Source organism: Haliaeetus leucocephalus, unplaced genomic scaffold (assembly GCF_000737465.1).
Source record: "Haliaeetus leucocephalus isolate CR32 unplaced genomic scaffold, Haliaeetus_leucocephalus-4.0 Scaffold339, whole genome shotgun sequence".
Taxonomy (NCBI): domain Eukaryota; kingdom Metazoa; phylum Chordata; class Aves; order Accipitriformes; family Accipitridae; genus Haliaeetus; species Haliaeetus leucocephalus.
This window is the reverse complement of record NW_010972775.1, coordinates 20,867,371-20,879,886: the sequence shown is the minus strand read 5'-3', so window position 1 is coordinate 20,879,886 and position 12,516 is coordinate 20,867,371. Positions and strand designations below refer to the sequence as shown.

The window sequence follows — 12,516 nt, the reverse complement described above, 5'->3', positions numbered from 1 at the left end:
TGGAAGACGAATAACCACATTGGGCTGTCTGCTGTGCTGCTCTGCATAGCAGGTAATGCAATGGGATGCTGCCGCATGCTCTGAACATGGAGGGAAGTGAGGAATTTGGTCTGTGAGATTGTCAAGATGCATCTTTTGAAGTGATCTATAAGGAGCAGCATTGCCTTGTGGGTAGAGTGTGCCATTGGTACTCAAGGGATGATGTTGGATTTGCGTTGTGACCATGGATGTCACTTTGTGTCCCCTGTGCCTGTCTCTGTAAAATGACCGATAGGTTTATGGGAAAGGTTTGAGGATGCTCAGACTGGCTGCTTGCTGGCTTCAGAGAGGGCATTTGTGCTGATGCAGCGGGACTCACTGCTCCTTATTTCCAGGCTGGGATGATTTCTGGCTGCAGCCATGTTGCAGGAGGTCTTGAGTCTGAGCAGGCAGCATTTGGGCAGTGCTGCTGCATGAGGGAGAACATGGCGAAGGCCAGCTGCTTTCAGGGGTTTCCTCTGGCATGGGCATCTCCCCTGGCGCTTTCTGTCCTCCCACGTCAAGATAGCGAGGGTGGTGAGATGTCGGATGTTGGGGGTGCTCCTTGGCATGCTGTATTGGGACAGTGTGGGTGCAGTCTCTCTCCAGAGGGATAGCACTTTGTGAGCTTTATAGAAATTGTGAGATACTTCAGTATAAAACAGCCCTTGGAGTGTATGGTCCCTCTTTATTTCCATGCAGGGTGCAGAGATTGCATTTATCCAGACAAAAATCTTTCCCACTCATGGGAGAGTACCCCTGCATCAACAACTGATGGTGTTGTAGTTATTTTTCCAATAAGTGAGCTATAATCAATACCATAAATATACTAAACGTTCTTAGGACTGGGAGACAAGCTTGGAGGCGCGTGTGATTGTGCAGGAAAGGCTGGGTGTGCTGGTGATGGAGAGCGCTTTCAAGGGAGCCTCAGGAAGAAGAGTGGAGCTGCAGCACAGGCATTCAAAGGTTTTCCAGGTGCCACGATAAAGTCCCTGCAGCGACCTTTGCAGGGATAACCCATCCTGCCCCTCCCAGCCCTGGTCCTTCGCTTGTGCAGCGTGGGTAGAGCAACCAGGGACCCCCGAGCACATTCCCTCTGACCCCTGGTCTGCGTGCAGTGGAGATGTGTTCATTACTTTTGCAGGATATTTATCATCCCTACGCAGAAGCAGCCCCCATAGGGCCCTGTGCTTTTTTCCTCTTGCTTCTCAAAGCACCAAAACAAACAGTAAATCATGGGTCGGTAGAGTCCATTGGTCTTGCTCGTTGCAGTGCGGCAGGGAGGTGACCTGAGCTGGATTTGGCTTGCAGTCATTTCACATGTTATGCAAAAAATTAAGAAGCCATAGTCCCAGATCAGGCAGCAATTTGCCTCCTGGTGGACTTGAGTCACAAAGTGGTAGATTTTTTTTTTCCCCCTCCTCTTGTAAAATATCTGTTGCATGTTCCCTCCTGTGGGCAGCTGCTGTGTCCCACTGTGAGGCATTAGCTCGTTTATCTCCCTTTCATCCCTGTCCCAGTGGCTTAGGGCAGAGGGAAAAAAAACAGTCCAGGTGGAGACTTTGTTCCTCAACCAGAGAAGTCCATCAGATGGGGCGTCATCTCAACCTTGTTTAAATTATTTCACTCAGCTTTGATTGAGTGTGACAACAACAGAGACATGAGGATGCAAAATGCAGAGGGCAGAGAGCCTGAACCATCTTCCATCCCTGCTCTGAACAGTCATATTGGCTCCAGGGGGAGAAAACGACAGCCAAAGCAAAAGAGGAATAAGCACTTGTTTGCAAATATTGCAAATAAAAAGCATGCAGGACTGACCCTCTTTTGCTCTATGTCTGCCCAGCACAGAGTGAGATGGAGCTTCCTCCCTCTCTCATCTCACCATGTATTTTGGTTCCTCTTAAATGAACTACATTCCTCCAAAATGTCTTCCTTGCTTCAAACTCTCCTGAGTCTTGCAGCCCATTTTCTTTTGAGATCTGAGGCTCAGCACGGACAATAGAGATTTGGGATTTTCACCCCTATGATTAGTGGGCAGGGGCAGAGGGGATTTTCCTCTGTGCTGGGAGAGGCATGGCTGGTCTTTAATATTTCCCTCCCTTTCCAAAGCCAAGAGAAAGGCCATTTTTCTTCCCTTTAGATGTGAGCGAAGGCCCCCGCTCCTGCTACTCCTGGAGAATTAAATAGATAAATGGGCGGCGCTGTTGTTCACGCTTCACTATGCACAAAGCAACTTGCATTCAAAATTGGGCTCATGGCAGTTCAGCAACAACCTCGCACAATAGCATCATTAGACACGCAGGGCCGGCTCACAGGCACAGAGGCTGCTCTGCAGCTGGAGTAGCCACCGGGCTGTTGTGACATGGGCTTTTTTTATCTTTATAAAAATGCATCTTTAAAAAAAATGTAGAGAAAAAAGATGCAATGTCTTTTTCTTAAAGACTTGGGAAAGCATCCCTGTTTGAAAGCAGGGGGAGGATAGGAGAGGATGGGATTTGTGGTGTCCGTACGCCCCCCATCTTTCGTGCTGGCTCTTTCTTGCAAGGAAATCCTCCATTTCCAGAGTATGGAGAGGAGCAAATATGAGACCTGTGTCTGCTAAGCCTTCACCTGATGACGTCCTTGAAAATACTCCCTGGCAGGTTGCTAACTTCGTGGTGAAGGTCTCCTAAGCCAGGAGGGAATGGAAGAGGATGTAATCCCTCTGCTTGCTCTGGAGCAGGGAAAGAGTTTGGGAAGGAGTTGCAGTGCCAAGGAGGATGGGTGTTTAATAAGTCTTATGGATACCAAGGGTTGGTTCTGCTGGGGCTGTCAGCCTGATTTGGGAGTGGTTTAGGTCTGGGTTTAATTGGCACGGTGGTCATTGTGTTTTAAAAATGACCCTGACTTCTGCTGACCCGAGGGAAAATTCAGTTTTATTAATAAGCTGGAAAATTCAGTGTGAAAATCAGCAGCTGTCACCAGCATCAGGATGGAGCCACTCTTGGAAGGGGTTGGCTCTGCCCATGGCTTGTTCTCTTACACTGGGCAAACCATTTGCCTCTCAGACTTCACCTTCATCAGTTGTAATGGAGCTGACGGATCTTGCCCTCCTTGGCAGGGATCTCTGGGAGCCCAGATACTAGAGGCATGTCTACATTAAACTCTTGTTCCTTGTACTATGTCAACTTTGAGGCATTTTAACCGCATGCCTGCATTGGTCTGAATTTGACAGGTTGGTGGCAGAAATGTGGAGAAAGGGTCTTTGCTTCTGGACTATCATTTGTGGACTGCCTGGCTTCAATGGCGGTGAGGATGCTCAGCTCCTGCCCAGCGTCCCTTTGTGTCAGAGCCAACTTGGGTATCTGTTTCCCCATAAGTAATTTAAAAGCAAAAAGCGATGTGATTGCAGAACTAACTGGGCTTCCCAAATACTCTCCTAACACCAGGCTTGGCACTGAACCTTTCAAGTCTTCTTCCTCCCCTTGTGCCTGCAGTTCATAATAATGTTTGCGTTTTAATGATTCTAACAGGCCTGGGATTTGCTTTGACATACCAAGTTAATGTTTTCTTTTTCTATATCAAATCTAGGTCAATCTCTGGCTTAGCACTAATGCTGTACTGAGCAAAAAAGGATTGGCCACTAATGGTTTCAATTTAGTTTTTCATTGAGTAAAGAAAATTTCACTCGATACCTATTTTCATTTTTATTCCATTGGCCTTTCCACAGGGCCCATTAGGAAGGAGAGAGTGTTTGCGCTTTGATTAGAGGAGACCCAGCAAATTCATTTGCCAGAACGAATCCTCTGTGAATATGGGTGAGGATAAGAGTTGCTGCTCACTTGCGCTGTGTCCATAGGACATACCTTCGGGGACTGCATCCCAATGGGGGGTTAGATGGTGGGAGATCCCAAGCATGGGGTTCTTTTTAGGGAAGAGCCTCGTCTGTGATCCAACCTCATCCTAGTTGGGGTCCTCCATGATACAACATGGGGGAAGGAGAGATGAAGTGCAACTCCTCTGCTTCATGTGTCAGTGTGGCTGTAGACAACTCAATCTGAATCTAGCCTTGGACAACACCTTTGGGAGGAGATTCACCCGTGCCTGCAGTGTGGGAGGGCTGCTAGGATCATTCCCCATCTGCTGTGAGCCCATTTTGTTTTGTCTTTCCCGGCCCTGTGCTGCTCTGTGTGTACCATGGCCAAAATCCAGGTGTGATGATAGCAGAAGCACTGAGACACCATGACTTGGAGCATCAATATGGAGCAATGAGTGTGCATGTGATTTAGGTTGATTTTATGGCTTGATGACTACCCCACATTCACTATGTATGTGGACAGCACGATGCTACGCAGGGAGATGGCAGAGGGAAGTTTAATGGGAACAGGGTTGCACTCACCCCATCTGATGACAGCAAAAGGGGCCTGGAGCAGCACCAGTCCCTCTGTTGAGAAGTAGATGCTGCATTGCTGGACAATGGAGACTACGGGCAGATGGATTAGAGGGTGCCTCTCCTCTTAAGAGCTCACGGGTGAATATCGTGATTGCATGTATTTATTTTTAAAATTATTATGGCCATTAGCATAGAAATGAGATGCAGCTTCCTGGCTGCTGGCCAACCCCACCTGGGCTGGCTGGCATGCAGCTCTTCTCTGTGGCGGCTGAAACAATAGCGCCCGGCTGATAACAGGGGTCCTGGCGTTTGCTGCTGAAAGACAAGTGACAAACAGGAGCAAGCACTCCACTGTATGAGTTTGTTCCAGTCAGTTGGGATGTATATAAAAATCTCACATTGGTCAGCAGAGATTTAGCCACTCTGAGCAATGCCCTGTAAAGCAGTTGTGCTCCTATCCCTCTCTTTCCTTACACCCAGTGATTTATTTCCAGGCTGAAAACATCATCCCAGGTAATCACTCGCGTTCAAGTTTTGTTGCTGTTTTACAGGAGATGCTACAAAAGCTTTTGTCTCTGCAACTGTAAATAAACTCGTAAACCTGTTTTAAAAATAGCATTTTGTAGCTCAGTGCATGAATTTTTAATGCATCTTCTGCAAACCAGCTGGTCTTGGCAAGGGTCACAGTATTTCCTAGGCATTTAACATAAAACTGTGCTTCAAAGCCACATTATAGGGTCGTTGAAGAGTAATATTTTACTTAACATCCTCATAACTGAATTATTTATAACTTTCCATGTTTTATTCATGATAAATATTAATACTAGTGTCTTTAAAAGTAGAGGTTATTGCTGCAGTTTTACCTATAAGAGATGATATTATTGAAATAAAGGAATGGCAATGAATTCTGTAGCCAACAGAGCAAAGTCTGTGCTGGGGCTGTTCTCATTCACACCTCCTTCTTCTTATCAACCCTGTCAGCCACTGAAAAACCTCAGCACTGAGCATCTGTACATTTGAAAGGAATTTTCCTGCAGGCATCTGAATCTGCTTTTCTTTTTTTTGTTGCTTTTTTTTTCTTTATTAAAGAGCTTTGTGTCATTCTCATTAATTCTTTGATTCATTTCTTGGTGAGAGTTCGTAAGATTTGGTTGCAAGATGCTCACCCTGGCCTAGGTCTTCAAATGGCAGCCTTGAAATACTCTGCAGACTCCCTCGAGCTCTTCTGCCATGGGCACCCCTAAACACCCCATTTTTTGAAGCATCCCTTGCCACCTTGGAAGGGGAAACATCCGGTGTGGGAGACCTCTCAGCAGCCTTCGGGCTCCTTCCACATGGCTGAGTGCTCTGGGCCACGAGCAGTCTCATTTCAAGGCTAAATCTGTGTGAATTGGGTAAATTGCCATTCCACCACTGGGCTCCATTGCTTACCAGGGAGGATATTTGCATTAGCTTTCATCTTGGGAAAGGGAAATATAATTTTGCATGATCTTTTGCTTGTGCTGATGTGTTCTCATCTGGCTGGAGCATTGCACAGCCACCTCCTGGTCCTGCTCTCATCAGTGCATCCCAGTGTGGGGCTGGCTGCCCATCCCAACCTCACGGCTGCAAAACCTTCCCAACCCTACAACCGTGTGGGGCTGGGGCTTTGCTCTATGTTACTCAATCAGCTTAACAAATCTGCAGTCAGTGGGTTGAGAGCAGTGGTTGCGGGAGCAGTGCGGGTTAATGCAACACATATTTAATGTATGATTGCTAATGGCCATCTCCCATCTGCCTGAGCCCAACTGGAGTTTGCAGATGAATGATTAAGCTGCCCTGACACATAGGCAGCTTGTTCTTTAGCAGAGGTACATTCATTACACTTGACGCATGTAAAAGGGGACAAGGCTTTCTTGCTGGCGAGAAGGGTATTATCGGGCTGGGGTGGCAGAGCAGGGGGCTCTCTTGGAGTTTATTTTGTATGACAATGTGAGAGATCTTCCCGTGGATGCGGCACTATAAATGAATCATGAGCTAAATAACCACTGGGATGTTTATTAGCTTCGAATATGTTTATTGCAGAGTCAACAGGCAGCACCTTCCAATTAATTAATGGTAATAATTACTGTATTATTTATGTAGCTCTAACAGCATGCCAGAGTCTTTCCACACAGTGGTTACAGCTGTGGCTGTGCTGAAACGGGCTGGTCTGTATTCATCCTGCGTGGGCACACTGAGGTTTGTCGTTTGCTGTTGGGTGGTCCCAACCCCAAAAGCCTCGGTTTGCTGAGCTGCTGAGATATTGGCAGCTGCTTTTTCTATCGGCTGAAGCCTGTTGCTCCACAGTGTGGGGATGTGACTGTTCCTTCTGCGGTGCTGGAAGGCAGAGTATGCAATGAGCTGGAGCACCTGTCAAACAGAGATGGAAATCAAGGGCTGTAAGTTTTACTAGGGTATCTGGGAGCTCTTTTGGTCAAGGTATTTAAACAAAATTAGTTTAGGAGTCAAGCTATGCACATCAGAACTATATTTACAGCAGATAAGACATTGGCAGCAACAGAAAGGATAGACATCTCTTTTCTGATACAAGCTTGGATTCGAAGCCTGCTGAAGCTGTTGAGAATGACCTCTGATAAGTGTCAGTGCAGTGTCTGTGTATCTCGCTGCCCCCGTAGAACTTGCTGTGGAGCATGTGGGTCATGGTGCACTGCCTCCTGTCCTGGTTGAGCCAATCAGTTCAATGTGCAGAGGCAGATGTATAGCAAGAGCTTGCCACTAGTCATGTTTCTCCATGCAGGAGGTTAGGCTGCAAACAAGTCTTCCGTTCTTGCATTACAGTCCCATTTGCTAGGTCTGGGAAATCGTGGTGTTTCTAGGTCATGTGAAGATGTTGGATCTCTCTTCATATGTGAATATTTTTGTTTCGCTTTATGTCTTCCAGCAATGTCTGACTTCCACATCCATCCTCAGAATGCAGTGGTGGAGGAAGGTGGTGTAGCGAGATTCCAGTGCCAGATCCACGGCTTGCCTGAGCCGGTCATCCTCTGGCAAAAGAACCGCATGCCTGTCAACACAGACAACGAAAGGTAGGACATGTCCAAGCTAGCTACTGCTGTCCTTTCTCCAGGTGGAAAAAGGTGGCTAGTCTTGTTATTGCTCTCACAGTTGTGCTAGGACACAACTAACCTGGGCTGAGTGTCTTGGCCAGCATTTCTGCCATGGAAGACTCTTTCAGTTAATGTTGTGGGTTGTCTGGGCTCCTTCTGGCCAAACACTGTGCAGAAATACTGCATCTCCCAAGACAGCTAGATAAAACCTGCTAGCTGATTTTGGAGAGAGCAAGGGCTTGCATTGACCTTCCCTGCAAAGATCAGCCCTCCTCCAGGTTGACTTTCCAGCATGAAGAGCCCACCCAGCAATCCTAGCAGAGCCAGGTAGCTTTGGCATCCATCATCCCTCCATGGCTCCATTTTGTGCAACTCTTGCCAAGCCAGATCCATGACTGAGGGTCTTTCACGTGGGTCTTGAACTCTTGCAAGCACCGAGTTACTCGATGGCCTCTAGGCTTTCCTTCCCAGGTGGACTCCCATGTGTGTGGCAGCAGGGGAGCTCTGCAGAGAGCATCCCACAGTGCCCTGGGCTGCTGTTTCCCATGCAATCCTCCTAAAGAGAAACCCCAGCTGCCCCCCTTCTCCAGCCTAGACCTGGGACGGCACGTCCTCACTTCCTGTGTTTGACAGGCTGCTCCCATTGCGTCGGAAACGTCCCTCATCACGCTTTGATCCTCCAAGCAGCGGTGGGGCCCGGCGGAGGACAGGTGGCAGGAAACATGTGCTCCATGCTGGCAGCCTCCGGTGGTCCCAGCTGTGGCTCAGGAGCCGCATAGCCGATGGTGGGAGACAATCGGTCGCAGCACACCTCAATCGTGAATTGACATCCGTGCATTGGGAATAGGCGAAACCAGGAAGCTGTAAATATTTTCCTGAAAGCCCCTATTCTTAAAAATGTCAGTTGTGCAGCAGAACGTGGTTGGGCTCTTTGGAGGCAGGAGAAAACACAACGGCTGGAACAATGCCTGACCTTTTCAGCGTTACGGTGAACTTACAGTAGAAGGACCCAAGAGGCCCAACCCTGCTGTGGAAAACTGCAACTGTCAGGTTTTGTTTTTCCTTGTGTTTTTCATCTGAGTTTTTTTTAGCCCAGCACAGGGTTGATTTGTTAAACTTGATCTCCTCTGAAGGCTCCTTACTCACACAAGTGCTAAACTGGGGACGTGGTGGAGCTGGGCAACTGGTCCAAGGTGGTATCAGTAGAAGTAAGGGGTGCAGAACTGGGCCTGATGCCTTGTGTGCATCCCAATGAGACATTGCAGGACAGGTGAAGTTTCTTTGAAGTCCCTCATGCATTATTGCCAGTTAAGCCCAGGGTCACAGGTGTGGAGATAGTTAGAGATGTGGCAGGGATTTGAGTGTGACTAGGACTTCTATCCTCCAAGACTGAGGAGCCGAGTTTTCTCCAATGCAGAGAGCCCCAAGCCGTACTCATCCCCGCTGCTTCTCCACCAGGGAAGGGAGCTTGCCCAAGCCCGGGAGAATGTGGACTAGGAGCAGTTTCCCTACATTCAGTGTCCTGATTTTGGCTTTTTGTAGGAGTAAAGTTACTGGGGAAGGTTTTTATTGCAGCTCAGTAGATTAATCTCTGACACCAATGGGCCTGGGTTATGAGGGTTGCTTCTCTAACTGAATTGGATTTCTGCATTAATCATGCTTTGTGCATTTCTGCGTATAAAGTGTATATAAATTTGTATGCCGAGTCTTGCACTTGGAGGCTTTGAAGGCAGAATAATAGCTTTGGAATTGAATCTCCTAATGCTGTGGGCAGATTGTTAACAAAAATGAAAGCTTCTTGTGGTATAATTCATCCAAAACAATGGGCATTTTAAAATCCCAGAGAGATTGCAATCAACTTCGGGACGTGTAAAACTGATTGCTGTCATGCTGCCACTGACGCTGAGCTGCGGGTTTGGAAACCAGCGCAGGGAGCAGGTTATAGGCACTTAACCATATGCTGATATGGAAAAAGATATTGTTCATCTTCCAGACGGAAATGGATTATTAACTCATCATAGTGTAATGACTTACTACCAGCCAATTTAAACACATGGTTGCCAAGCAACCTGCAATGTATGTATACAAATATGTGTGTATGCAAGCACGATTTAAATGCAGATATGTTTTAAATATATAAAATATTTATTGATATTTATGTATGCCCACTCAGTATCTATTTTAAATGTGCTTTTTCATGCATTTGAGGTTTTAAGGTCATGTGGATTTGAGTCCTGGACCTGGGAGTGTGGAGCACACACTTCCCCTCATGCTTGTCCATGGTCACTGTGCTTCAGCTGGTGAGTGATAACTCCCATGTCAGCTGTGTTCAAATGCAAATGCACTACGAAAGCTTTTCCACAGGTTAAATAGGAAGCATCTACTTTGTAGCCTTCCAGCAAAAGTCATCCTTTCTCAAGGATGCATCAGAAGATACAGAAAGGGAACATGCCTCCCTGTAAAAGAAGACCAGAGGCTCAAGTATCCAAAAAAATAAAGCAGTGATGCAGGGGTAAGCATGGGCGCAGCCTGCCAGGGGCTGCATCTCCTAGCTGGTGTTGATGCCTCTGCACCGGGATGCAGGGAGCCAGCCTGCCTCACCTGGATGGGTGTGTAGCCTGCTTTCACATCATGTCCTGCTTTGCAAGTTTTTGTTTCTGCTTTTCTCTTCCCGCAGGTACACTCTGCTTCCCAAGGGGGTCCTCCAGATTACGGGACTGAGGGCAGAAGACAGTGGGATTTTTCACTGTGTGGCTACCAATATTGCTAATGTGAAGTTCAGCCGGGAGGCCAGACTCACTGTGTCAGGTTAGTACCAGTAAACACTCTCCTGACTGTCTTTCTGTCTTCCTCCCACTGCTGGTCTGGCCCAGGACTGTTTAAGAGAGCTTTAGGCTAACAGCACTGAGAAGCATCCCTCTGTCCACCCATAGCACCTTCCTTGTTCTGGATTGTTATTAGTTCCTGCCAGATCAGTCTGTTTGATAGAAGATAAATCTGTCTCTTTGCCTGTAAATTAGTGCCAGTTTCTGGGTAGAGGGAGGATGGTGAGAAAATGAGTTACAGCAGCTTTACAATAAATAAATTCTTTTGGAAATGTGGAAGATTCATCATTTCCTTATGAGACCTGCCCACTCTGGAAGTAATTGCAGCACACAGGGTGATCAATTATTTATCTAATAGGGAAATTATGTTCTGTAGGCTGTTAGCATTGCATTGTGACTGAAGCAGGCTAACCTTTCTTTGGAAGATGAGAAGGAGAAGCCCTGAGCACCCCAGGCTGAATTTTGACTTGGTTCTCCATCCACATTTGAAGTCAGTGGCTGAAACAGGTTTTCACCTCTGAAAGCTCCAGCTGAAGAAATGACGAAGCCCTATGGTCTCCTCTCCAGAAAAAAGGGCCAAAATCACATACTTACCGTTTCATTTCATGCTGCCGGAGGTAGGATGTGATGAAGCTATAAGGGCAAACCAAAGCAACCCACATCCACTCTTTGCATGTGCACAAGTTTGGTCTCTTTGTGAAAGCACACAAAATGGCATGTGGAAGTGACGACGTCAGGCACAGTGAAGGAAGGATTAGGGTGCAAATACACTATCACATTTCCATAGCTGTGCTGCCCTTCACTGACCTGCCCATTGCTCATCCTCCATTAGCTGTCCAGGTGGGACCCAAGCTGATTTCTTGGAGCCCCTTTGAGCAATAACTCATCAGCCAATTTCTTAACCTGATGTTAGATTGTCACCTTCTAGTTAGGCTTTCTTTGTTTGTCAGTCTTTTTAATTTAAAACACTTTTAGCTTCAGAAGTGTCCCTTGATGTTTCAGTAGCTGCTCCTAGTATGAAGGAAGTGGGATGTATTAAGTCAAATCATCCAACACAGCCTGATCAAGCAGCCAGGAGTGAATAATACCTTTGTGCCCTCTTAGAAATGCCTTTGATATGCTCAACCTACTTGTATGAAAACAGGACAGCTTGCTTCTCCTGGACTTCAGAGCATTTGTGGGTTACCTTCAGAGAAGATAAGAGTGCCAAAGAAGTAGTCACCTGCAAATTGTGGCTATGTCCTGCTGGCAGGGTGGCCTCTGAGATACAGGACTCCATGCAGGTCTGAACCCCCTCTGAGATGCTGGGTACCCACTCTGGTCCCCTGTGACAGCAGTGGTGATGCATCTGTGGGTCTCCAGTAGGGGACCATCCCAGATTCCCTGTGGAAATGGAGATAGGAGGCAAGGGAAGTCTGCACAGGGCTAGTTGGGTGTGTGTTTCTCTTTTAGCTTTTTTTATATGCAGCAAAGGGTCTTTCCCCTGTGAGCTGTGATCCTCCTGTCCATCAGATACACATAATTGCTGGTACCTGGTGGCTGGAGGCTTGCCAGCGTATGCTCGTCTCTCACAGCCTGCCTTCACCCTCCAAAAACAGCTGCCTGGCCAGTGGTTGTGGAGTAGGAGACATAACGCCTGTACCAAGTAGCAGATTAGCCTCTGCCAACTGTAAAAAAGCAGCATGTGTGAAATGGGGTGAAGCTGAGGAGAGAGTGATGCTGTGTATATCAACTCTGATGAGGAAGGAAAGCAGGTTAACTGGTTCTGAAAGACTGGGAGCTTTTGATGCCTGTTACTTATCCGTTTTCTTGATCTATGTGAACAGTAGCCACGTGGAGGGAGAAAAGAACAGTAAATTATCAACATGGTGAAGTTCTTTGTGTCAGTTTACCAGTCTGAATTATTATTTCTCACAGAGCAGAAAGCACTAGTTGTTCTCATCTGACCATCCCTCATTTCAGATGGATATTTTCCAGGTTTCCTGTCTGTGAAATGTTTGTGGTTTTTCTCTTCCTTAAAGCAGTCAGATGATGAATACGGGCACCATGTGTAAGTGTCTGTTGAAGGGCTTGGACCATGCTTCAGTGACTGCATGGCAGCAGAGCTGCTGTAACGGGACGTTTGCATGCTCTCAGTCCATGGAAAACCCATTGCACTGGGTTAAACCTCAGTGAAGAAGGTTTAGGCTCTGTGGTGTTTGCTAAGGGCTCA

At 47.1% G+C, this 12,516-nt stretch overlaps 1 protein-coding gene across 1 annotated transcript in view; it reads left to right on the top strand.

Moving 5' to 3' along the window:
• Positions 1 to 12,516, top strand: part of IGDCC3 (immunoglobulin superfamily, DCC subclass, member 3) — a 114,102-nt gene that overhangs the window by 63,817 nt on the left and 37,769 nt on the right. Inside the window, exons 3-4 of the mRNA XM_010572313.1 lie at positions 7,314 to 7,458; positions 10,157 to 10,287. Of these exons, the coding sequence (XP_010570615.1) occupies positions 7,314 to 7,458; positions 10,157 to 10,287 (276 nt within the window). The remainder of the gene's footprint in view (positions 1 to 7,313; positions 7,459 to 10,156; positions 10,288 to 12,516) is intronic.